Source organism: Hemicordylus capensis, chromosome 16 (assembly GCF_027244095.1).
Source record: "Hemicordylus capensis ecotype Gifberg chromosome 16, rHemCap1.1.pri, whole genome shotgun sequence".
Classification (NCBI taxonomy): domain Eukaryota; kingdom Metazoa; phylum Chordata; class Lepidosauria; order Squamata; family Cordylidae; genus Hemicordylus; species Hemicordylus capensis.
This window is the reverse complement of record NC_069672.1, coordinates 11,902,316-11,926,246: the sequence shown is the minus strand read 5'-3', so window position 1 is coordinate 11,926,246 and position 23,931 is coordinate 11,902,316. Positions and strand designations below refer to the sequence as shown.

Genomic DNA, 23,931 nt, shown 5'->3' with positions numbered 1-23,931 from the left:
TGGCAGCAACTGAGCTACAGATAATCCTGGAAGATATAGAGCTGCCAAACCGAGCCAGAGCCTTGGTCCATCGAGCTCAGTATTGTCTTCACAGATTGGCAGCGACTTCTCCAAGGTTGCAGGCAGGAGTCTCTCACAGCCCTGTCTTGGAGATGCTGTCAGGGATTTTATTTATTTATGCATGTATTCGATTTCTATATGGCCCTTCCAAAATGGCTCAGGGCGGTTCACACAGAGAAATAAGAAATAAATAAGATGGATCCCTGTCCCCGAGGGGCTCACCATCTAAAAAGAAACGTAAGGCAGCCACCAACAACAGCCACGGCAGGGATGCTGCGTTGGGGATGGATAGGGCAAAGAGGCACCTTTTACCGTGGTGATTCTCTTTATTGAGCAGGGGGAGAGTAACTGGCCCTATCCACCCCCAGCACAGGACCTCCAGTGACTGTTGCTGGTGTCTGTCTTATGTTTCTTTTTAGAATGTGAGCCCTTTGGGGACAGGGAGCCATCTTATTTATTTGTTATCTCTCTTTGTAAACCGCCCTGAGCCATTTTTGGAAGGGCGGTCTAGAAATCGAATTAATAATAATAATAATAATAATAATAATAATAATAATAATAATAATAATAATAATAATAATTTTTGCCCATTAACGCTAGCCCTCAGAGGGCCTCCAAGCCCACCCTACCTAGCAAGATAGTTGTAAAGAGTAAGATTGACAAGCACCCCTGAGCTCCTTGGGGGGAAAAGAACAATGTTGTGGGGAAGATTTTGAAAACAGCCATTCTGTTTCTTTAAGAGTTATCACTTTTTTCTGGCCGGGTAGGAGAATCTCCAACCATTTTGGCACCACTATTTGCCAAACGTTGGGGCTGAAATGAGACACATTCGCAACTAAAGGCAGGTTCAAAGTTACAAGGGGGATATTTTTCAGAGAGATTTGAATTTCCCCAGCTTCGTCGGCACGGTTTTTGCAAAGGATATGGAAACCAGGAGAGAAATGGAAATTGCCCGCATGCAAAGAAGTTCTTTTCAAATCAAACCCAAATCACGGTTAAGAGCCTCGATGGCCATGCAAAAGATCAGCCAAGGGGACCAGGAATCTCCAAATTACACCACGTCCAACATTTCACAAAGACAACAGCCCAAGCAGACCCAAAGGTGAGATAATCATGCTTTGAAATGTGTGCCACTTTTTAAGGGGGAAGGGGAGCAAACAGCCCCACCATCAAGCGTGGTGAGATCGGGTTTGGGAGATAGTGGCCGACGTCCAGATGAACGCTGCGCATGTTCAGCAAAGCTGCGCATGCGCAAGGAGGTCGCATTGCTGTACAAAATTCCTGGTTTGCCCTCTGGCACAAAGTTTAGTGCCACATATGCGGAAGGAAGACGTTCCCCAGCATTAGGAGCAGAGGAACATATGAAGCTGCCAAACGGAGTCAGACCTTTGGGCCACATGTCTCACTATTGCCAACACTGCCTGGCAGCAATTTTCCAGGGTTTCAGACCAGGGTCGTTCCCAGGCCTTCCTGAGATGATGCCATTGCCAAAGATCAATCCTGTTAACCCATAGGCAAGTGATGAAGGCATGCCCTCTCTCTTGCTGTTGCTCCCCTGCAACTGGGATTCAGAGGCATCTTGCCTCTGAGGATGGAGGTGGCCCACAGACACCAGACCAGTAGCCATTGATAGACCTGTCCTCCATGAAATTTTCTAAGCCCCTTTTGAAAGCCATCCAGCACACCTTGTGGCAAGGAGTTCCATAGATTTACTAGAAGAACATGGGTGTAGAACAATGTAGAGGAGAGCTGGTTTTGTGGTGGCAAGCATGATTTGTCCCCTTAGCTAAGCAGGGTCCACTCTGGTTGCATATGAATGGGAGACTAGAAGTGTGAGCACTGTAAGAGATTCCCCTCAGGGGATGGAGCCGCTCTGGGAAGAGCAGAAGGTTTCAAACTCCCTCCCTGGCTTCTCCAAGATAGGGCTGAGAGAGATTCCTGCCTGCTACTTTGGAGAAGCTGCTGCCAGTCTGTGTAGACAATACTGAGCTCGATAGACCAATGGTCTGACTCAGTATATGGCAGCTTCCTATGTTCCTAAGGGAGGAGAGTTGGTCTTGTGATAGCAAGTATGAATCGTCCTCTTTGCTAAGCAGAGTTTGCCCTGGTTTGCATTTGAATGGGAGATTACAAGTGGGCACTGTAAGATAGTCCCCTGAGGGGATGGAGCCGCTCTGGGAAGAGCATCTAGGTTCCCAGTTCCCTCGCTGGCAGCATCTCCAAGATAGGGCTGAGAGAGACTCCTGCCTGCCACCTTGCAGAAGCTGCTGCCAGTCAGTGTAGACAATACTGAGCTAGATGCACCAAGGGTCTGACTCAGTATATGGCAGCTTCCTATGTTCCCAAGGTAGCCCCCCATCCAAATGCAAGCCAAGCTGGGCCCTGCTTAGCAAAGGGGGCAATTGCTGCTCTCTGCCGCCAGGTCATCTCTTCTCCTGTCGGGTCATGGGGGGCAAAGAACATGAGTTTGGGGTCTGGGCCGCGAAGCCGCCAGGTGCAACCCCTGCAGCTGGCCTTCCCAGCCGGGTATGGAAATCCCTTTGCTCACCATTTGGCTTTCTCGTCCCCGCCCGCCTTTCCCCGCCAAAGGGCGGCGGCCACAGGACGCCATCCATCACCCCGTCTCCCTTTCCACGGACAGCTATTCAAATCCAGCAACGAGGGGCTGGTTGGGGAAGGGGAGATCTCTGGGCTTTAAAGCTTTTCCCCGCCGGGCGTCTCCTCCAGACGGCCCCATCCGCCGTGGCCGAGAAGGTCGTGGGATGTCTAGCGGCAGAATAAATGAGAGGCATCACAGCTGCAAGCACGGCGACGGAGAAACCAGAGGTATGGAAGGGAAGGGACCCCTAAGCGGCGGGTTTCGGACCACCTAGACACTAACCACGGATTTTATTTTTTTTAAAAAAAGTGGTCATACGTCAGCGGTATAGTTTGGCATGCAGGAAGTCCTAGGTTCAACTCCCTGGCATCTCGGTTTCTTTGCCGAGCCGTTCCGATGCTCTCCGGCCAAGTGAAAAATAGCAGATTCGCTCTAAAACTGGTTGACTTTAAAGGCCAAGGATCCGAGCTCTGAAGCAGAGAGTCCTCAGTCCGGATCTTGCGTCTGCTGTCAACTCCCTGCGCCGTCTTAGACAAGCTGTTCTGGATTTCCACTTGCGAGAGGGGCGGACCGAACACTGACCACGGGCCCGTCAGAAGAATCGCCACCAGGTACACTGGTCTTGAGCCATGAAAGGCTCTAGACCATTGAAAGCCGTGCTTCTCAACTGCCAGTCCGCGAGGCGTTGGGTAGAGGAGAGGAGAGCTGGTCTTGAGGGCGCAAGCATGACTTGTCCCCCTAGCTAAGCAGGGCCCACCCTGGTTTGCATTTGAATGGGAGACCACATGTCAGCACTATCAGAGATTCCTCTCAAGGGGTGGAGGGAAGAGCATCTTCGGGTTCCAAGTTCCCTCCCTGGCAGCATCTCCAAGAGAGGGCTGAGAGAGATTCCTGCCTGCAACCTTGGAGAAGCCGCTGTGGTCTCATTTCTAATTAGTGACGGCCAGGGGGTCGTTATAATTGAGCAGATGGGTTCAAAGAAGCCCGGGCCCCCAGCTCCAACCCTCCCTATTTTTGTCATTATGTCCCCCACTCCGTGGGGCGGAGATGGGCCTACGTTCTCCTAGCTACACCCCTGGAGGCAGCTTTAGCATTTCCAAATTGTGCATCCCCTTGGATACCTTCATACAGGGGTTCCCAACCTGTGGTACTCCCGATATTGCTCAACTACAACTCCCATAACCCCCCCCCCCACAATCAATTGCAATTCTGGGGATGATGGGAGTTGTAGTTCAGCAAGAATCTGGAGTGCCACAGGTCGGGAAGCTGGTTAGCAGAAAGGTGGCATATTATTGCAGTGAATGAATGAATGAATGAATGAATGAATAGTAAATTTTACCTTGGTTCTCTCCGTCTCTTTCCCTGCGCAGGCAAAATGGCTTCAAGCGCCCTCCTTGGGTTCCTAGCCTTCACCCTTCCTCTAGGCCTGCACGAGACAAAAAGGAACTCTCTGGCAGTCCAGTTTAGCGCCCCAGGAAACTTTGTGATTGGTGGAATGTTTGCGTTCCACTCCGAGGTGAAATACTCACCCCACGGAGGGGAGCCAAGGATGCCGACATGCGAAAGGTGAGCAGCGGCCAACTTCCATAAATCCAGCGATACAGTACAAGTCAGAGCTGCCTCCCTCTTTCGTTGGACTACAACTCCCATCGTCCCTCTTGACATGGGGATGATGGGAGTTGTAGTCCAACCACAGCTGGCGGGCCCCAGTTCTGCACTGGGTGTCTAAGGTTTTGTTTCTGGGATGAATGGATGTGTCCACAGGAGAATTAGTTCCGATTCAGGTTAAGCGCACCCTCCCCAGCTCTTAAAGGGAGACCCCTGCCACCTTTGAACCGGCAGAACCGCCAGTTCTTCGAACCGGTTTGGAGGCAAGGACCTCCGAACCGGTTCCGCGCAGATCCCTAATCATGTCTGTTTCCAGGCTACTGAATGAAATTCTGCCATTCCCCGGGATCCCCTCTCTCTTGTTGAGAAAAATGTGGTTTCAAAAAGTAGACGACAGACAACACAAACATTTACAAGACAAACACAAACATTTACAACATCTAGCCAAAACGGTTTGCCACAGTTTAGAAACAAGACACAGATTTCCAACAGGATTCAAACAGTGTCTTGCCGGACAGATAGATAGTTCCTTCTACATGTCACCAAAGACTCAATTTTTCATTCAACGTAAGAACCTTACAGCTCAGTTCTACACATTTACTCAGAGGTAAATCCCAGGGTTTCTCCCAGGGAGGTGAGCATATGATTGCAACCACAGTCTGAGATTTGGGCAAACGAAGGAAAAATAACAGAACTATAGCAGGCGTTCTCCCTCTGCTGTTATTAAAATACGCACTAAAACCTTCCTTCCCCACCAGACCTTTGAAGCATAATTTTATTAGATCGCTGAAACTATGATTTCTTTAATGCTACTGCTGCTCTTACATTGGTTTAACAAGATTTTGCACTGTTCTAAAATTCATTTACTCTGGGCCATAAAATACAGAATTGATCCTATGCCATAAAATATAATATTCATTCTGGGCCATAAAAGACAATATTTATTGTAGGCCATAAAATGCAATACAGTTTTGCCCAAAATGCAAAAGCCAGAAAATGCTACATCAAAAATGGGGGGGGGGCAGAACCAATACATTTCCCCTTTTTTATATATTGCATTTTATGCTTTAGAATTTACCCGAACCCAAAACTAGCTCCCCCCCCCCGCAATGTTCTTTGATGTTAGAAACTGGTGGGTCGTTTTAAATGCAGAGTCATCTTCTATTTGGATAAATAGGGTACTTCTGGCTCACTGGAAATCCCCTCTGTTGGTTTTGACGGGGAAAGGGAAAGCAGGCATGATTAAAGCATCTGTCTTCAGTTTATGTTATATTTGTTGTAAATCGACCAGTAATGTGAGTTTGGGCGGGTACAGAAATGTCCTCAATAAATACATACATAAAAAGAAAGTAATAAGAAAAATATACATTCCGCCTCCGTTCTGTACCTGGACATTGAAACGGCCACAACCACTTCTGCTCTCTCGCTAGCTTCTACATTCTGGGCTACCAGAGACATCTAGCCATGAGATTCGCCATCGCCGAAATCAACAACTCCACAACTCTGTTGCCGGGGGTCACGCTCGGCTACGAAATCCACGACACCTGCAACAACGTGCTCGTGGCCACCAAGCCGGCCATCTCCTTCCTGTCCGAGACCGCCGGCGGCAACGGCGTCAAAGCCCAGTGCAATTACACCAGCTACAAGCCACGGGTGGTGGCCGTCGTGGGTCCCGCCGATTCCGACGTGACGGTGGTGGTTGCCCAGATCTTGAATTTCCTTTCCATCCCCGAGGTACGGATGGTACGGAGGACAGTGCTTCCGGAACATTCCGGGACAGGAGTCGAACCGACGAATCGGTGCTTTGCTCCCCCCCCCCCCACAGAGAAAGGATGTGAGAAGTTTCCTTCAACCAAGTCAGGTCATGGGACGGGAAATGGCCAGCCTGAAGTTCTCTTGCTTGGACTACAACTCCCATCATTCCCAGCCAGAGGGGAGGTGTAGGCCAGCAAGAGCAGAAGGGCCTCTAGATGGCCAACAATACCACACAGTTCCATCAAGCTCACTGCTGTCAACACTGACTGGCAGCAGCTCTCCAGAGTTTCAGGCCAAGGTCTTTCGCTACTCGGAGATGCTGCCAGGGATTGCGCTACATGAACCTGAGAAGATCCCAGCTGGAACAGGCCCAAGCACCAGTCCAGCACCCTGTTTCCCACAGTGGCCCACCAGATGCCACTGGGAAGCCCACAGGCAAGAGGTGAAGGCGTGCCCCCTCTTTCCGGTTGCTCCCCTGCAACTGGAATTCGGAGGCCTCCTGCCTCTGAACCTATAGGTAGCCTATAGCCGTCAGGATGAGTAGCCACCGATAGACCAGTCCTCCATAGATTTAAGACCTGCTTAAAGTCATCCAAGTTGGTGGCCAACACTACATCCTGTGGCAGAGAGTTCCATAGATGAATTATGCACTGTGTGAAAAAAGTACTCCTTTTTTGTTGGTCCTAAATTTCCTGGCCATCGATTTCACGGGAGGACGCCTGGTTCTAGTATTGTGAGAAAAGGAGAAAAACCTCTCCCTATCCACTCTCCCACACCATGCAGAATTTTATAAACCTTTCTCATGTCTCCCCTTAGTCACCTCTTTTCCTAAACTAAATAGCCCCACATACTGTAGCCTTGCCTCACAAGGAAGGTGCTCCAGGCCCCTGATCATCTTGGTTGCCCTCTTCTGCACCTTTCCCAGGTCTACAATGTCCTCCTTAAGATAAGGTGATCAGAACTGTATACAGTACTCCAGATGTGGCCGGTTCCTCAATTTCTATAAAGGCTTTATACAATCAGTAGTTTTATTTTCAGTCCCCTTCCTAATAAGCCCAGGCATGGAATTGGCCTTTTTCACAGCTGCCGCACACCGAGTCGACACTTTCAACGCGTGGTCCACCACAACCCCAAGTTTCTTTCCCGATCAGTCACTGACAGCTGAGCAGACACCCATCAGCGGATATGCAAAGTGGTTGGGTGTGTTTTAAAATCCTGACGTGCCTCACTTTACATTGGCTTCCAGCTGCGTCAAGAAATTGGAAAGGCTTCTCCCGTGATAGCAGGGGGTGATAGTTCAGTAAATTAAGTATTTATCTGATGTAGGTTGCTTTCATTCCAAATGTATGTATCAGATTGATAGTTTCAGATGGGTACGACTGAACGCATGGTGATGGGTTTAATCCGATGATAAAGATCGGACTCTGATTCATCGACTTCCGTTGAACCTCGTTTGCCATTTCGTTGCCCACTCTGCCAGTTTGGAGCAACCCTTTTGGAGCTCCTCACACACAGTTTTTGGTGCCACCGCCCTGGTTTGGTGCCATCTGCAAATTTGGCCACCTCGGGTATAAGCGCGAAGGACATTCATGCCTCTCATCTTCCTCCAGATCAGCTTCGCCAGCTCCAGCGCCAACCTGAGCGACCGCCAAATCTACCCGTCCTTTTTCCGAACCGTCCCCAGCGACAAAACCCAAGCCCAAGCCATGGTCCATCTCCTGATCAAATTCGGATGGAACTGGGTAGCCGCCTTGGCCACCGACGACAAATACGGGCGTCAGGCTCTGGAGGTTTTCATCCAGCTCGCCCTCACCAAGGATATGTGCGTGGCGTACGAGGCCATCCTTCCGAGCCGTTTGGACGACAAGGCACGCCGGAACGATCTGAACACGATTGTCAGACAGCTGAAAAAGTCGCTGATCAATGCCACGGTCGTCTTTGCCCAGCCGAGAAAGGCCGAAGAGCTGCTGAACGTGGTGATAGAACAAGGCGTCCGGGGCAAGGTGTGGATCGCGAGCGAATGCTGGGCAACTTCACCCACCACCGCGCTCATCCGGAACCTGGGCCAGATCGGCACCATCCTCGGGATGGCGGTGAAAGGCGGAGGCATGCCCGGCTTCCCGGAATATGTCCGGCGGATTCTGGCGGACCCTGGGCCAAATCTGAACAGTGCCATGACCGACACAGAAAACGAGCCGTGTCCGGAGTGTAGGAACCTGACCATCGCCGACTTTGCCACGACCCTCGCTTACCCCAGGTTCCGCACGGCGTTCAACACCTACAAAGCCGTCTACGCTATCGCCCACGCGCTCCACAGCCTGCTCCGGTGCAACGTGACGAACCGGACGTGCGATACGAACCGAGACGTCTATCCTTGGCAGGTGAGAGGGAGGAGAAACAGAGGGTCACCCCGCGCCCCCCACCCGGGTTGCTTCTCTTTTGGCTCGTAGGCAGCGTTTCCTGCAACAGCGATTCCCAGGTGGGGCTGACTACAACTCCCATCATCCCCAGCTGCAATGGTCTTTCGCGGGAGATAACGGGAGTTGTAGTCATTGACATCTGGGAAGCCCTGTTACAGGGAACACTGCTCATAGCTACATAGGAAAATGTTTCATCCTGAGTCAGACCCTTTGTCCGTCTAGCTCAGAATTGTCTACTCTGACTGGTAGTAGCGCTTCGGAGTTTCATATAGGGGTCTTTCCCAGTCTTTCCTGGAGATGTCAGGGGTTGAACTTGGAACCTCGTGCATGCAAAGATGAAATTTGCCACTGAGTTCCATCCTCATTGCATCTCCGTATTTTCTGGTCCACTTACAAATGACCAGAGATTTATCTATTTATGTATTTATTTAAAGTGTTTCTATACCACCCAAAATCTTGAGTCTCTGGGCCGTCTACCCTAAAAATCATTTAAAGCATCAAATCATTTCCCAATTAAAATCATTTAAAACATTAAAAACATTTAAAACCCAGTATCAATGGTCATAGCCACCTAATGGCGCAGCGGGGAAATGCTTGACTAACAAGCAGAAGGTTGCCGGTTCAAATCCCTGCTGGTACTATATCAGACAGCAGCGATCTAGGAAGACGCTGAAAGGCATCATCTCATACTGCACGGGAGGAGGCAATGGTCAACCCCTCCTGTATTCTACCAAAGACAACCACAGGGCTCTGCGGTCACCAGGAGTTGACACCGACTCGACGGCACACTTTACTTTTACTTTATTGAAAAATTTAAAACTATGAATCCAATTAAAAGCCAGGGTGAATAAATGTGTCTTCAGTGCCTTTTTAAAAGTGCCTTTTAAAAAGATGCCACAGGAAGCTAGAAAGCTACCACATACGGAGTCAGACCATTGGTTTATCTAACTCAGTATTGTCTTCCCAGACTGGCAGCAACTTCTCCAAGGTTACAGGTAGAAGTCTCTCTCAGCCTTATCGTGGAGATGCTGCCAAGGAGGGAACTTGGAACCTCAGATGCTCTTTCCAGAGCAGCCCCATCCCCTAAGGGGAATATCTTGCAGCGCTCACACATGTTGTCTCCCATTCAAATGCAAACCAGGGTAGACCCTGCTTAGCAAAGGGCACAATTCACAATTTCAGGCAGTTCGTTTTCCATAGGGCAGCCAAAATCAAAACAATCTGTTCCTTAATTTCAAAAAGTTAATCTAGGGGGAGGGCTGTATAGATCTCTCTTGGTAGGGGCAGCCATGATATCGGGGCCGCCACAGAGAAGGCCCTTCTCACCTGGAGTGAGGATATATTCTTAAGTGGAACTTGCAACACACACAAAACAAATATGTGGGAAGGCCAAGACCCCCTCTGAATCTTCCGCCCCCTGCCCCTAAAATATTTAATCTCCAATCAGCGACCTGGGGTTTCCTTTGGTCTCTCAGCTGGTGACAGAGGTCAGCCGCGTGAATTTCACCATCGGCGACCAGCAGGTCTTTTTCAGCAAGTGGGGAGATGCGCCGACGGGTTACGACCTGGTTCTCTGGGAATGGGCACCCCACAGCGGCCATGAGTTTGTTTCCATCGGGAGCTACAACGCCAGGCGGGACACCCTCAGCGTCAACGAGTCAAAGATCCGCTGGAGAACGGAAGACGGCAATCTGAGCACCCAGGTCTATTCTACGCTTCATTTCCAACTGGTCAAGGGGGAAAGGATGGGATTTGTGGTCCGACAACCGCTGGGGGACCAAGGTTGAGCACTGCTGATCTAGCAGGAAGGAAGGAAGATGGAAGGGAAATTGGGAATGAACAGAAAGAGAGAGAGAGAGAGAGAGGTTGGGAGAGAGGGAAAGGAACAGGAAAGAAAAGAGGGATGAGCTAGACAGTGGAACAGCCTGCCTCATGCAGCTCTGGGCTCTTCTTCACTGGAGGTGTTCCAACAGTGGCTGGGTGGCTACCTGCTCAGGAAGCTGCAGCAGCTTCCTGCCCTGAGCGGGGGGTAGACTAGAGGACCTCCCAAGGTCCCCTGGAGATCTAGATTTGAAGCCAGGGCTCCCCAGACCTAGTCTGACCCTCGCACCACTACACCACACTGCCTCCTTACTGCCCGGACTCATCCTCCGGTGGGCGGGGGGATCTATCAGAGGGGAGGGGGGCTCTGGAGGGTGTCTGGGGAGACCTCCAGCCCCTCAAAATTGGGAACGCATCCTGTCATCTTATTTCCGAAAAGGTCCCCATATCGAGATGCACTCAGGAGTGCAAGCCGGGGCAGAAGAGATGGCTACGCGGAGAACACAACTGTTGCTATCAGTGTGAAGACTGCCCCGCCGGGTACTTCCAGGACAAAAACAGTAAGATCCCAAACCTTCGGCATCCAGCCCTTCCCCTTTCCCCATTATCTCCTTCCTGTCAAAAAATCTAGATTGCAGGCCCCCCGGGGCAGAGACCTGTCCTATGAACACCTAGAGCTGGATAATGTGTCTGTTCCGCAATTGACCTGAGAACTGGCCAGCCCCACTGCAAAAAAGCGGGGTTTTAATTGGGGGAGACGCCGCGGGGAGTAGCAGTGGAGTCTGCCGGAAGAGTCTTAGATAGCAGCGGGAGAACTGGGGAGACTTAATCAGGAGCTGGGAGTGAATCAGGAGATACTGATTACTCTGGGACAGGAGCGGACGGGTGTTCCCATCAGGAGTCAAGTCAGACCATTACCGCTATTTAGCATCTGGGGCATTCTGGCCACCACAAGATCAGCTCTTCTCAGGATCAAGCTCCGAGTCACCACCAGTCTTCCCTGTAACAGGGATTTCCAGATGTCGACTACAACTCCCACAATCCCCAGCCAAAGCCCATTGCCACTGAGGATGCTGGGAGTTGCAGTCAACAGCTTCGGGAAATCCCTCTTACCAGGAACACTGGTCACAAGCACATCCTGGGGGGAAATCAAGGCAAGGCAAGTGACGTCCTCAGCACCAAGGACAGCTCCTAGAACACGTTGTCCCGGCACCGGTCAGAGGATGGCTGAGTTTTGAAAGACCTCTGAATTCAGCCACCATGTTCTGAGCCTGCCTGGAGGGTAGAACAGCAACCTTAGGAGTGTGTCCTTATTCCGTACAGTTATTAGAGAATGGGGAAAGGTGCAGAAGAGGGCAACCCAGATGATCGGGGGCCTGGAGCACCTTCCTTATGAAGCTAGGCTACAGCATCTGTGGCTGTCTGGTTTGGAAAAGAGGCCACTCAGAGGAGACATGATCGAGGCATATATAATGAAGCATTAAGTGGAGAGGGTGGACAGGGAGAAATTTTCCTCCCTCTCTCTCCACACTAGAACAAGGGAAACTGAAACTGAAACTCTCCATGAAACTGAAGGCTGGGAATTTTAGGACCGACAAAAGGAAGGACTTTTTCACACAGCGCAGAATTGATCTGTGGAATTCTCTGCCACAAGATATGGCAGTGGCCACTAGTTTGGATGGCTTTAAAAGGAGCTTAGACAGATTCATGAAGGAAAAGTCTATCAAGGGCTACTAGTCCGATGGCTGTGGGCCAACTCCAGCCTCAGAGGCAAGATGCCTCTAAATCCCACTTGCAGGGGAGCAACAGCAGGAGAGGGGGTATTGCCCTCAGCTCTTGCCTGTCGGCTTCCCAGAGGCATCTGGTGGGCCACTTTAGGAAACAGGATGCTGGACTAGATAGGCCTCGGGCCTGATCCAGCAGAGCTGTTCTTCTGTTCAATGACATGTTTACGTGTCATATTTATTCGGCCGTTCATTATGGTTTATGGGGTTCTATCCCAGGTTTATCCTGGGATCCTTTGGGGGTTCTATGCCATTTTTCATTTTTGCCGACACCAGGCCCCACGTCCCGTGAAAAGTCGTCAAGTTCTTCGAATCCGCCATGAAAGCACGTGGCAAGTACTTGCTCCAATTGTTCCGAATTCATCAGAGTCCATCGCAGGTTTTTTAGCGTCCCGTGCTTTTTGGCGTTATTGTTTTAACCAGCCCGCCTTCGAGTAAAATCCTTTCGTGGGGTGGCTAAAGAAAAAAAAAAAGCTTGATTGGCTGAAATGCGGGAGGGTGCGATAACCAACTCCTTGTCTCCCTAGGCCCAAACGACTGCAAGCCATGCCCGAAGCATCAGTGGTCTCTCCCGCTGAGTACCACCTGCCAGGACAGAGTCGTCGAGTACCTAGAGGTGTCCGATCTCCTCGCCGTCATCATGGTGGCCTTGACCATACTGGCCTTGACACAGATGGCCATCGTCACTGGCATCCTGGCCAAGCACCGCCACACCCCGGCCATGCGCTACATCGGCGGCACCCCCACCCTCCTCATCACCCTCTCCTCGGCCTCGCTCTGCACCAGCTTCTTCTTCTTCGTCATCAAGCCCACCCTGGACATCTGCCAGCTCCGCCAGCCCTTCTTCTTCCTCAGCTTCACCGTCACCTTGGCCACGGTGCTCGCCAAGGTGATCCAGAGCTCCGGATTGGACCGGGCCTTGCCGAGGCCCTGGCTGAGGAACAACCTGACGGCCCTCTCCGTCCTTCTCAACACGGCCGTTCAAGGTCTCCTCTGCCTCTTGTGGTTCCTCTGGAACCCTCCTTCCTTGGAGGAGAACACGGAACTGGCAAGGACCATCCTGTTGCAATGTCAGGACAGCCAGTTCCCCGGCTTCGGCCTGCTCCTCGCCTACGACATTTTGATCACCGCCGTCTGCTGCGTCTGTGCTTATACCGGACCCGACTCGAAAAAGGAGAACAAGGCCACCAAGTCCATCAGCTTCGCCATGGTTCTAGTCCTCATCATCTGGACACTGTTCGTACCCACCTACTCCACCTCCCAAGGGAAGTTTGTGGCCCTCTTCCAAGTCTTTGCAGGCCTGGCCAGCATCTTCGCCACTTTTGGGTTCTTCTACTATCCGGTGTGCTATATCATGCTCTTTGCGCCCCACATGAATACGGACACCCACTTCAGCAGCCTGCCACAGAAGCCTTCCGCGGAACCCAAGCCAGACACTGCAGAGCCCAGGTCCTAAATTGGTTACGAAACCTGACACTGTGATTCCAGCACCATGGAGAGCTCAGTGGAGCAAGTGGCTCCAACACCATAGATCTCTGCCTCAGCAAGCACTGCCAAACTAGCCGCTCTAAACTTAACCAACCAACTCCGAAGACCTGCTTCCTGCCTCTAAAAGCCAGGATTCCCAACCGGTGTGGTCCTCTAGATCATGGATTCTCAACGTTGAGTCCCCAGATGTTATTGGACTTCAACTCCCATCATCCCCAGCCCCAGTGGCCTTTGGTTGGGGATGATGGGAGTTGAAGTTCAATAACATCAGGGGACCCAACGTTGAGAATCCCTGCTCTAGATGCTTCTGAACTACAACTCCCATCATCCCCAGCCACAATTTTGTTGGGACAGACTCCTTGGTTTCTGACCTCTTCCTTGTCTTGACACTGGCTTAGCTCACTCCTGTTGAACTGACCACCTGGCTCTCGACTTCCTGCTGGATTAGTTTGTCCTAACCGTTGCTTCCTGGATCCTTATCTCCTGAAGGACTGTTTTCTAATACAACTGCCTCGCCCAGATGCAAAAGCATGAATGCGGTATACAAGAACATAAAAAGCTTCCATATACTGAGTCAGACCATTGGTCTATCTAGCTCACTATTGTCTACCCAGACTGGCAGCAGCTTCTCCAAGGTTGCAGGCAGGAGTCTCTCCCAGCCCTATCTTGGAGATGCTGCCAGGGAGGGAACTTTTAACCTTCTGATGTTCTTCCCAGAGCGGCTCCATGCCCTACGGGGAATCTCTTCCAGTGCTCACACTTCTAGTCTCCCATTCAAATGCAACCAGGGTGGACCTTGCTTAGCTAAGGGGACAAGTCATGCTGGCGACCACAAGACCAGCTCTCCTCTCAAAAAAAAAAAAAGAGAAAAAAAAGTAAAGAGAAAAGGAGGATGCTTGAATTCTCCCCAACCTCATTAAGAGAAACAACCAAACTCTTCTTCCTGCACAGGGGAAGAGGCATGTAATGGAGTTACTTGTGTTTGGGGAATGGTGGAAGAACATAAGAACAGCCCAGCTGGATCAGGCCCATCCAGTCCAGCATCCCGTTCCCCCCAGTGGCCCACCAGATGCCTCTGGGAAGCCCACAGGCAGGGGATGGAGGCCTGTCCCCTCCCCTGCAACTGGGACTCAGAGCCATTCTGTCTCTGTATCCATCCAGACCAGTAGCCGCTGATAGACCTGTCCTCCATGAATTTGTCTGAGGCCCTTTTAAAGCCATTTCAAGCTCGTGGCCACATCCTGTGCCAGAGAATTCCTTAGGTGAATTATGCACCGTGTGTGTGTGTGTGTGTATACACACACTTCTTTGTGTTGACCCTGGCAATCCGTTTCATGGAATGATCCGTTTCTAGTGTTGTGGGAGAGAGAGAGAAATACCTGATACCTAAGGGACTGCCTGCTCCCAAGGGTTGCTGCCCGCTTGACGGGATCATCTGAGGGGGCTCTGCTCCAGGTGCCGACAATGAGGGAGGCTGGGTTGTCGTGCATGCGGGACAGGGCCTTCTCTGTGGCTGCCCCCAGACTCTGGAATGCTCTCCGGGTGGCTATTCACCCCTCAGTCTCCATCACGGCTTTTAGAAAGCATGTGAAAACCGGGCTTTTTACCCAGGCTTTGATGTGATTGTCTCCTCTGCTGCTTCTTTGTGTTTGGTATGGTTATTTTATGCATGTATTTTTAAATCTTTTTAGTTACATCTCTGTTTTGTTTTGAGCTTAATATTTTAAATGTGTAATTTTTACCATCTTGTTTTAATTTTTCTATGTGAACGGCCTCGGGATTGTTTTAACGAAAGGCGGTATACAAATTTAACAAATAAATACATACATACATTTTTTAAGTCTCTATTCACTCTTTCCACACCCTGCATATTTTTATAAACTTCTCTCATCTCTCCCCTTAGTCGCCTTTTTCCTGAACTGAAAAGCCCCAGACGTTGTAGCCTTACCTTGTAAGGAAGGTGATCCTGATCATCTCGGTCACCCTCTTCTGCACTTTCCCCAGTTCTAGAACATCCTTTTTGGAGATACAGTGACCAGAACTCTATGCAGTACTTGAAATGTGGCTGCACCATTTGTATAAAGGCATTATAATATTAGCAGTTTTATTTCCAGTCCCCTTCTTAATGATCTTGAGCATGGAATTTGCCTCTTTCACTGCTGCCGTGCACTGAATTGACACTTTCAACGAGCTGTCCACCACGACCCCAAGATCCCTCTCCTGGTCAGTCATCGACAGCTCAGACCCCTTTAGCGACTATGGAAAGTTGAGGTCCCCGAGTCCAGCAATTTGCATCACTTTACACTTACATTGAATCCATACACCCACACACTTAACGAATCAAAAGAAACCATCACCAACAACAACAACACGGAAGGAAAGACATGATGTAAAGTCGTCACAGAAAATTAAAAGCTTTTTTTTTTAGTGTTTAAAATAGCATTTACTCATAAGCAGCTATATATTAACTATACAGACACTTGAAGTTTTAATACAATATCTACAAAAAGAAAGAATTCAAATCATGGAACAGACATTCAAAATGGGGAACGTGCAGTTCACACCACTAAAAAGTCAGTCTTGGAGTCAAACCCATCCTAGGAGAGTTATCGGAAGATGTGTGGAATAGAGGTTTTACCCACCCAACCCAGTCCTTTAAAATATTTTGACTTTTCTCCACTATACACAAATTCTTTACACATCTTTCTAATCACCGATTAGAATGAAGCATTCTTTTGAAGTTACTTCAATACAATCCAGTTAAATGCGATTGAAAAAGAAAACAGAGGAACCCAAGATTTTGTCAGTCCCAATTTGGAAGTGCCTAGCTGTCAAAAAACAGAATGAGGGGAAACAAGTCAAAGGCCAATGTCTATGACTTCAGGGAGAGCTGTCCAATAGCATTTGGATAAAGTATCTAGGGACAGTTTGTTCTGAAAGAGAAGAGCAAACACAGAGATAAATCAAGAGACCATGTGTAAGGCTGTTAAGGATGAAGATGAGGTAACGTTCTAAGGGTGAAGAAATTTGTAATGTTTCAAGTGTAGTAGAAGACTGAACATTCACTGCATTCCAAGGCATCACCGTGAAAACACGTTGCCTCGGTCTTCACCGTGAAAACACGTTGCCTCGGTCTTCACCGTGAAAAGACGGCCCAAAATGCAAATTTCTTCTCGTTGCACAAAACTTAGAACAATGGCACACTCTTCTAAAACTCATGGTCTGGTGCATTTCTTATCTTTTCAGGGGGCATCCTGTTTGCTTTTTCAACATTTAGTCAGAGGGTGGAGGGTTACTTCACACAAAAGACTTTCCCTATCCAGATGCAGGGGAAAGAAAAGCAATATATACCATCATGTGAGGAGAGGGCCCATAACGTAGTGGTCGAGCTAGTGATTGAATCCCTGGTGTCTCCATTTCAAAGAATCTCAGGTAGAAGGGTTGGGGAAAGGACCCTCTGCTTGATATCTTGAATAGCAGCAGTCAAAAGCAGATGACACTGAACTAGATGGCAAAGGGTTAAAACCAAGACACACCTTTCTGCACAATTGCCCCCCACTCTCACATTAAAGTGGAAGAAAAAGATGTTGGGAACTCCAGTGTGGGAGCTCTGTCCATCATGTCTAACTTGACCCTTGCAAGACTATGATTCCCAGGATTTGGCAGGTTGCAGGGGAAGAAGGAAGGAAGATTGCCATTGGAATCAGAGTCAAACCAGTTTAAAGATTAGAGTGCAGATGTGCCAAACAGGAACTGGGAAGAAGAAGAAAACAAAATCATTTCTGACAGTCATGTCTACTTTGACACTGGCAAAACTACGTTTCCCAGGATTTCGAGGGTTGCAGGGGGAAGGAAGGAATCACTGTTGCTATTGGAAGCAGATTCAAACCAGTGTTTCCCAGGATTTCGAGGGTTGCAGGGGGAAGGAAGGAATCTATTGGAAGCAGATTCAAACCAGTGTAAAGATTAGTGTGCAGATGTGCCAAACAGGAACTGGGAAGAAAAAGAGACCAAAATGATTTCTGACAGTCATATCTACTTTGACACTGTCAAAACTACGTTTCCCAGGATTTTGAGGGTTGCAGGGGGAAGGAAGGAATCACTGTTGCTATTGGAAGCAGATTCAAACCAGTGTAAAGATTAATGTGCAGATGTGCTAAACAAGAACTGGGAAGAAGAGACCAAAATGATGTCTCACAGTCATGTCTGCTTTGACACTGGCAAAACCACGTTTCCCAGGATTTCGAGGGTTGCAAGGGGAAGGAAGGAATCACTGTTGCCACTGGAAGCAGATTCAAACCAGTTTAAAGATTAGAGTGCAGACGTGCCCAAACAGGAGCTAGGAAGAAGAAGAGAACAGAAACACAAAATGGTTCCCACAAGCAGAATTGTCACAGCGATTGTCAATAAAGTCACAAACTTTCTCGCAATGCATGCCGCCGTCGCATCCAAAAGCACACACCTACTAGACTCTGGTTATTTTGATTGCCTTAAAAGTTTAACACAAAAAAAAGGGGTGTCAAGGAGAAATAACCATCAAGAGACCCCTCCCTCCCACCCCATCAAAGTGCTAATACAGTGCTGCCCACATCTAGAATAGCCAAGTTTAGTTTGCTTAATTAAAAACTGGAGGGACACTTCCATCTCACCCCCCCCCCCGCAAAAAGATGGACCTTTAGAGGAATCTCACCGCCCCCCATGTTGCTGATTTGAGTGAGTCACAGATCTGGCCCTTCCTCCTGCCTGGAAGGAAGCTAGCTTCAAGCAATAACTCAGAGACAGAACAGGATGCCTCCTCCGAGAACAGGTTGATTCTCAAGCATCTATACTCTGAACACGGCTGAACCAATTGAGCGACGCTCACTGCCGACATTCAGTAGAACTGCTCGCTCTCAGAGGGGGCTGTTTGGAAGGAAGTTGGGCTAGTGAAGTGACTCACACAGATGCAATGTTGCAGACTCTTCTGAGGGCAAGTCGTGCTACCCTACCTTTGTGTTGGAAGCCAGCCAATCACACACACCATGTAAGGCGCCAGGGGTCTTGAATCGAGGACTCTGGCAAGAGCCAGGCAATTATTGGCCCGCTTCCTTCTGCTCAGCAGTGCCACCCATATAATGGCCAGAACTGGTACTGCAGCGGTCCAGTCGGGACGCTGCTGCAAGCTTAGTTCCTCAGACTGAGCCGTCACTTGACTGAGCAACAGCCTCGCCACCTTGCCTCCAAAAAAACCCCCCAAAACTGATACATGACCATCCGCCAACAACACCACAAACACATTAATTCATTTCTTGCAGAATGACTGGGAGTTCTCACGACGATTTTGTGGGAGAATCTTCACCCTTTATAGCCACCGGTCCAAATGCAAGCTACAAGCACACAGGTGTGTGTTTTCTGGGTCTATTGCACCATGGAAGTCTGAAACTATCCTTTCCTGGAGGGAGGAGAGGGTTGGGGCGGGGAAGCCTCTCGGCTCAGCTGCCTGTAGCAGCTGTGTGGACTGGCACACCACTACAGGCACTGGGAGGCTTCCTTCTGTGTACGAATCAGGGCAAAGAGGCCCGGGTCTTCAAGGCAGAACACACATCTGAGGTTCACATGTGGACGCACTTTTAGAGGAATGAGGAACGCCAACCGTTTGTCCACAAGTAGCTGGGGCACTGGTACCATCAGGGGGGACGAACGCTCATGGTGATTTTTGACACAGTTTACACCCCTAGAGATGGGAAAGAGGAGATCGCATTGCAGGACTTTCAGCTTCCAGGGTGTTCTCGTGCTCTGATCATCCAATCGGGCCTGCAGCGGACACATTTGCAAGGGTGGTTCTAAGACACAAAAACTATGATACAATTTGGTCGGAGGAGGAATGAAAACGGCAATTGGCAGGCATGACCTCCCAAGATTACTGCATGGAGAGAGGACGACAATCTGTGTGCGGCTGCCCTAATTCTGACCCTGACCCTTTCCTCTGTGGACAACGGACCGTCATTTTGCCCTAATGGCTGGTGTAAGTCAAGAAGGGAGAAAGAAGGATTGATAAGTCAGAAGAAGCTGTAAGTGCAGCTAGCTATCACCTCTTTTCAATCTCCGCAGCGGTGGGAAGATGTTGCCCAAAATCACGATGAACATCCGTCCCAAGATGGTACAGATGACCCAAATCCGTGGCCCTGGCTCATGGGCTACATGATCGCTGGTGCCAGGCGGCAGCATTCAGCATGCTACCAAACCTTTCCTCCTCGGGTAATCACTCGGAAAAGACTCCGCCATCCAATGCTTCAAGGCCTTAATAATTCAACAAGAGAAACCAAAACACAACCTCCGTGGAGAGTTAACTTTCCATCCCCTGGGGTTGGGCTCCCAGAATGCCCCTCAGCCCGGAACATAGGAAAAGCTGCCGTATACTGAGTCAGACCCTTGGTCCATCTCGCTCAGTATTGTCTACACAAACTGGCAGCGGCTTCTCCAAGACTGCAGGCAGGAGTCTCTCTCAGCCCGAACTGGAAATGCCAGGGAGGGAACTTGGAACCTTCTGCTCTTCCCAAAATGGCCCCATCCCCTAAGGGAAATGTCTTACAGTGCTCACATATGAGGTCTACAATCCAAATGCAAACCAGGGTGGATCCTGCTTAGCAAAGGGGACAATTTATACCTGCTACCACATGACCAGCTCTCCTGGACAGACCCTAGATTTCACAGTGGCTAGCAAGCATAGCACTCTCCAAATCATTGCAAAAAATCATCCGAAGTAGCCAGAGAAAGAAAGAAACCAGAATGTTTAACAAAAAGAAAAAAGAAAGAAAGAAAGAAAGAAAGTGCAAATATGCATGATCAGAGGATTGTTGGTTTTGTTTTCTTTAAAGTAATACAAAATACTATTCCTCAATTCGGCCAAAAGAGAGATGGGCGGAGGGACACAGTATAATTGCACTGGGTGCCACAGATAACGAAGCTCATTAGGGTATGTGAAGAAAACACCAATCACATTCAGAAAACAAAGGGAAGGGGGGGAGAGAGAGAGAGAGAGAGAGAAGAGAAAGGAAACAAAGATTCCACCCATGAGCAGAGATCTAACATCCCAGAATTTCTCTTCCTCGTTTGTTTGCAACACACAATCAAAAGTCAGGAAGGTGTGACATGCAAAAGACAGTCAAAGGGTTTTTGCTTCTCCCCTAAAGTGTCCCGACGTCGTTTCGCAAATGGGAAAAGGGGACACCCCGGCCCCGCCCCGCCCCCCAAAAATCAACCCTCTGCAGGGAGTCTCTGAAGGCACTTCTGCTCGTTCACATGATATCGACGAAGAATTCGCAAGGGTTGCCCATGGCTTTCTGGAACGACTGGCGGCTCCCGGTCAGCTCCGGGGGGACGGAGCCGAGTTCCCGCAGCGGGGGGCCACCGGGAGGCCCACTGGTCCCGTAGACTTTGGAGCCCAGCTTGGGGAAAGGGTAGAGCGGCGGCACGCCCGGGGGCCCGGAGGAGTGGTGGCTGCGCGGGCTTCGCTCGCTGGTGGCAGCGGAGACGTGGCTGTGATGGCTGAGTTGGCTGGCGGGCCGCTCCCGCCGCAGAGCACTCCCCCCTCCCCCACTCCGGGCGGTGTGGTCGGATTCGCCGCCGCTGCCGGCGGATTTGCGATCCTTCTCCCGGTTCAGCGCCCTCCGGCTATTTTCGCTGTTGCTTCGATTCGAGCCGCTGCTTTTACTTCCTGGGGGGGGGAGGTAAGGGGTGAAATTGGGGGGTGGGGTCAACGAAAGGAAGAGAAGAATGTGGATTAGCTCAGCTGTGCTTCGCTCTCCGCCCTGCAAAAACAAGATGGGACAACGATACGGCCCGGGACGATGCCGAGATCCACATGCTGCGGGCGGTGGGAGGATCTGTGCAAGCACAAAACGCAAGGACGGAAGTGGATGAGATTCTAGCATGCATGGACGCCCAGAAGCCAAATGCGAGGACGCGTAGAAGCATGACAGCAAAATCAAAAATAAAATGGCAGCTTTGGGATAACAAAGAAAAGTAGTCAAGGCTAAGGCGTAACCTGCAACATAACGCAAAGTTCCCGAAATCCAGCTACAGAAGAGCGACTCGCGTGAATATCCTTATCCCAACGCATTTTAATTTGATTTGTCTTATTTATGTTGGGCCAGCATAAATAAGGGCCAGCATTCGGTCATTCAGGCCCTGATGACTGAATAAAGAGGCACTTTTTAAAGTGGTGGGGAAAGCAACTTCCGTTTAGCAGGAGGAGAGCAACTGATCCTATCCATCCTCAGCACAGCATCCTTCCAGTGGCTGTTGCCTTGTGTTTCTTTCAGAATGTGAACCTCTTTGGGGGAGGGGGCCAGCTTATTTAGAGTATTTCTTTCTTTTTCCTAAGTAAACCACTCTGACAACTTTTGTTGAAAAGCGGGACATAAATATTTGTAATTGTAGCAGTAGCAGCAACAATCTCTGCTTAGCAGCTAATTCTGCAGAGAAGGGGAGAAGACTTGTTAGGAGTTTGGACTCCAGAATCTGCTGCTCTATTGCCTTTCCAAGCATCCCAATCGAAATCATCATCATCATCTTCATCATCATCATCATCATCATCATCCCGGCCCCTTCGCTGCCCTGTAAGCAGAGATCTCCCATCCAAATGCAAACCAGGGTGGACCCTGCTTAGCAAAGGGAACAAGGAGGGGATCTGGTCTTGTGGTAGCAAGCATGAATTATTCCCTTCGCTATGCAGTGTCCACCCTGCCTTACATTTGAATCGCAGACTACATGGGTGAGCACTGTAAGATATTCCTTTTAGGGGATGGGGCTGCTCTGGCAAGAGTACCTGCCTGCTTGCATGCAGAAGGTTCCAAGTTCCCTCCCTGGCATCTCCAGATAGGACTTTGGAGAGACTCCTGCCTATAACCTTGAAGAAGCTGCTGCCAGTCTGGGTAGACAATACTGAGCCAGATGGGGCAATGGTCAGTAAAAGGCAGCTTCCTCTGTTTCTATCACACCTGGAAGCCACCCAACTACTCTGGAGAACAAAGCTCCAATTCAGCTTTCTGCACTTTTACAATCCTGCTGGAGTCCGGACACTCAGGAGATCTGCTTTGCTATCTAGAAACTCCATTGAGGTCAACCGCTGCCGGAGCAACGTCTGACATGCCTCGGAACTTTCCAAGGTCCTGAAGAACGCCTTCTCTCTCTGGTACCTGAATCCAGCTCCCTAAGACCCAATCTCTCCAGCTCCAGGTCATCTCCAACTTGGTTTGCTGGCCTGCAGGCTCTGAGCCCAGCTGGGGTCTAGAAAGGAGAGCTGGTCTTGTGGTAGCAAGCATGACTTCTTCCCTTAGCTACGCAGGGTCTTCCCTGCTTGCATTTGAATGGGAGACCACATGTGAGCACTGTAAGAGATTCCCCTTGGGGGATGGAGCCGTTCTAGGAAAAGCAGAAGATTTCAAATTCCTTTTCTGGCTTCTCCAAGAGAAGGCTGAGAGAGACTCCTGCCTGCAACCTTGGAGAAGCCGCTGCCAGTCTGTGTAGACAATACTGAGCTAGATAGGCCAATGGTCGGACTCAGTATACGGCAGCTTCCTGTGTTCCTATGAGAGAGTCCTTGAGGCAATTCAAAAGAAAAAGAATATGGGGGAGAAACAAGCTCAACATTCTGGGAATCGGGCAGGGGGCGGGTCACGAGAATCTAGAGATGAACATGCTATGGATGGTTCTAGGTTTTTAAATGGAGATGTCAGACGCTTACCCATCTCAGCCATTCCTTTATGAATCCTTCAGTCTAAGGCTTGCGCAGGACAAAACAAGGGAATTGCAGTTACCAAAAAGAAAAGAAGAAAGAAAAACCAAGGAGACCACAAACAGCAGCAGCCACAGAAGTAAAGCAGCTTGGATGGAAGATGGTGAAGGAAAGAGTGTCAAAATCTATCATGCTCTTCTTCTTGTTTTCTCAAACATTTGTACTCCGTACCCACAATTCAACTTCTGCTGGGGATTTTCTACAAGGTTCCCAGGACTGCCCATGCAATTACTACAGGATTTCTTCTCATATCTACACCATTTTCTTAAATCTATTTCTGAAAGAGCTGGAAATATTATGATCCTTATAAATGGATAGCCGGAGTACCAGCGGGCACGTGGGAGATAACGACAGACTTAGGGTGACCTGCAGATAGGTTGGTATAAAAAAATAAAAACAACTGAAAGAAAAACCCCTAAAATGGGCCCAAACAACAAAAACTGCCCCCATGTTAGTCAACAGGATGGAATGTTTGTGGGTACAGTTAACAGACAAGCAGGTGGGCAGAGCCAATGGAACTCTGGCGAGGAGTGGGGAGTAGAGGACTTGAAGAAGATCGGGAAATTTATCAGTGTCAAGAATACGCCCTCAAGATAGCCACTTCTGCTTCCGATGGGG

At 49.6% G+C, this 23,931-nt stretch overlaps 3 protein-coding genes across 6 annotated transcripts in view; 1 reads left to right on the top strand and 2 right to left on the bottom strand.

The window, feature by feature from the left end:
• The window catches only part of INTS11 (integrator complex subunit 11), a 44,797-nt gene extending 39,018 nt beyond the window's left edge, over positions 1–5,779 (bottom strand). The window contains exons 1-2 of one of the 2 annotated variants that reach the window (XM_053281469.1): positions 5,655–5,779; positions 3,999–4,085 (exon numbers count right to left, since the gene is read on the bottom strand). The gene's annotated coding sequence lies outside the window, so the exon portion shown is untranslated. Of the gene's footprint in view, positions 1–3,998; positions 4,086–5,654 lie in introns of those variants that run through there. The other variant, XM_053281471.1, reaches the window with a different exon arrangement.
• Positions 1,068–13,503, top strand: LOC128338644 (taste receptor type 1 member 1-like). The gene is made up of 7 exons (XM_053281364.1): positions 1,068–1,162; positions 2,702–2,886; positions 4,030–4,225; positions 5,698–6,010; positions 7,633–8,403; positions 9,918–10,224; positions 12,575–13,503. The coding sequence occupies exons 1-7, from the start codon at positions 1,068–1,070 to the stop codon at positions 13,501–13,503; spliced, it is 2,796 nt and encodes a 931-aa protein (XP_053137339.1).
• Positions 13,504–15,951: 2,448 nt separating this feature from the next.
• The window catches only part of DVL1 (dishevelled segment polarity protein 1), a 72,622-nt gene continuing 64,642 nt past the window's right edge, over positions 15,952–23,931 (bottom strand). For 2 of the 3 annotated variants that reach the window (XM_053281241.1, XM_053281242.1), the window contains exon 15: positions 15,952–21,231. In XM_053281241.1, coding sequence (XP_053137216.1) covers positions 20,813–21,231 — 419 coding nt within the window. In that variant the 3' untranslated portion in view covers positions 15,952–20,812. Of the gene's footprint in view, positions 21,232–23,262; positions 23,302–23,931 lie in introns of all 3 variants that reach the window. The other variant, XM_053281243.1, reaches the window with a different exon arrangement.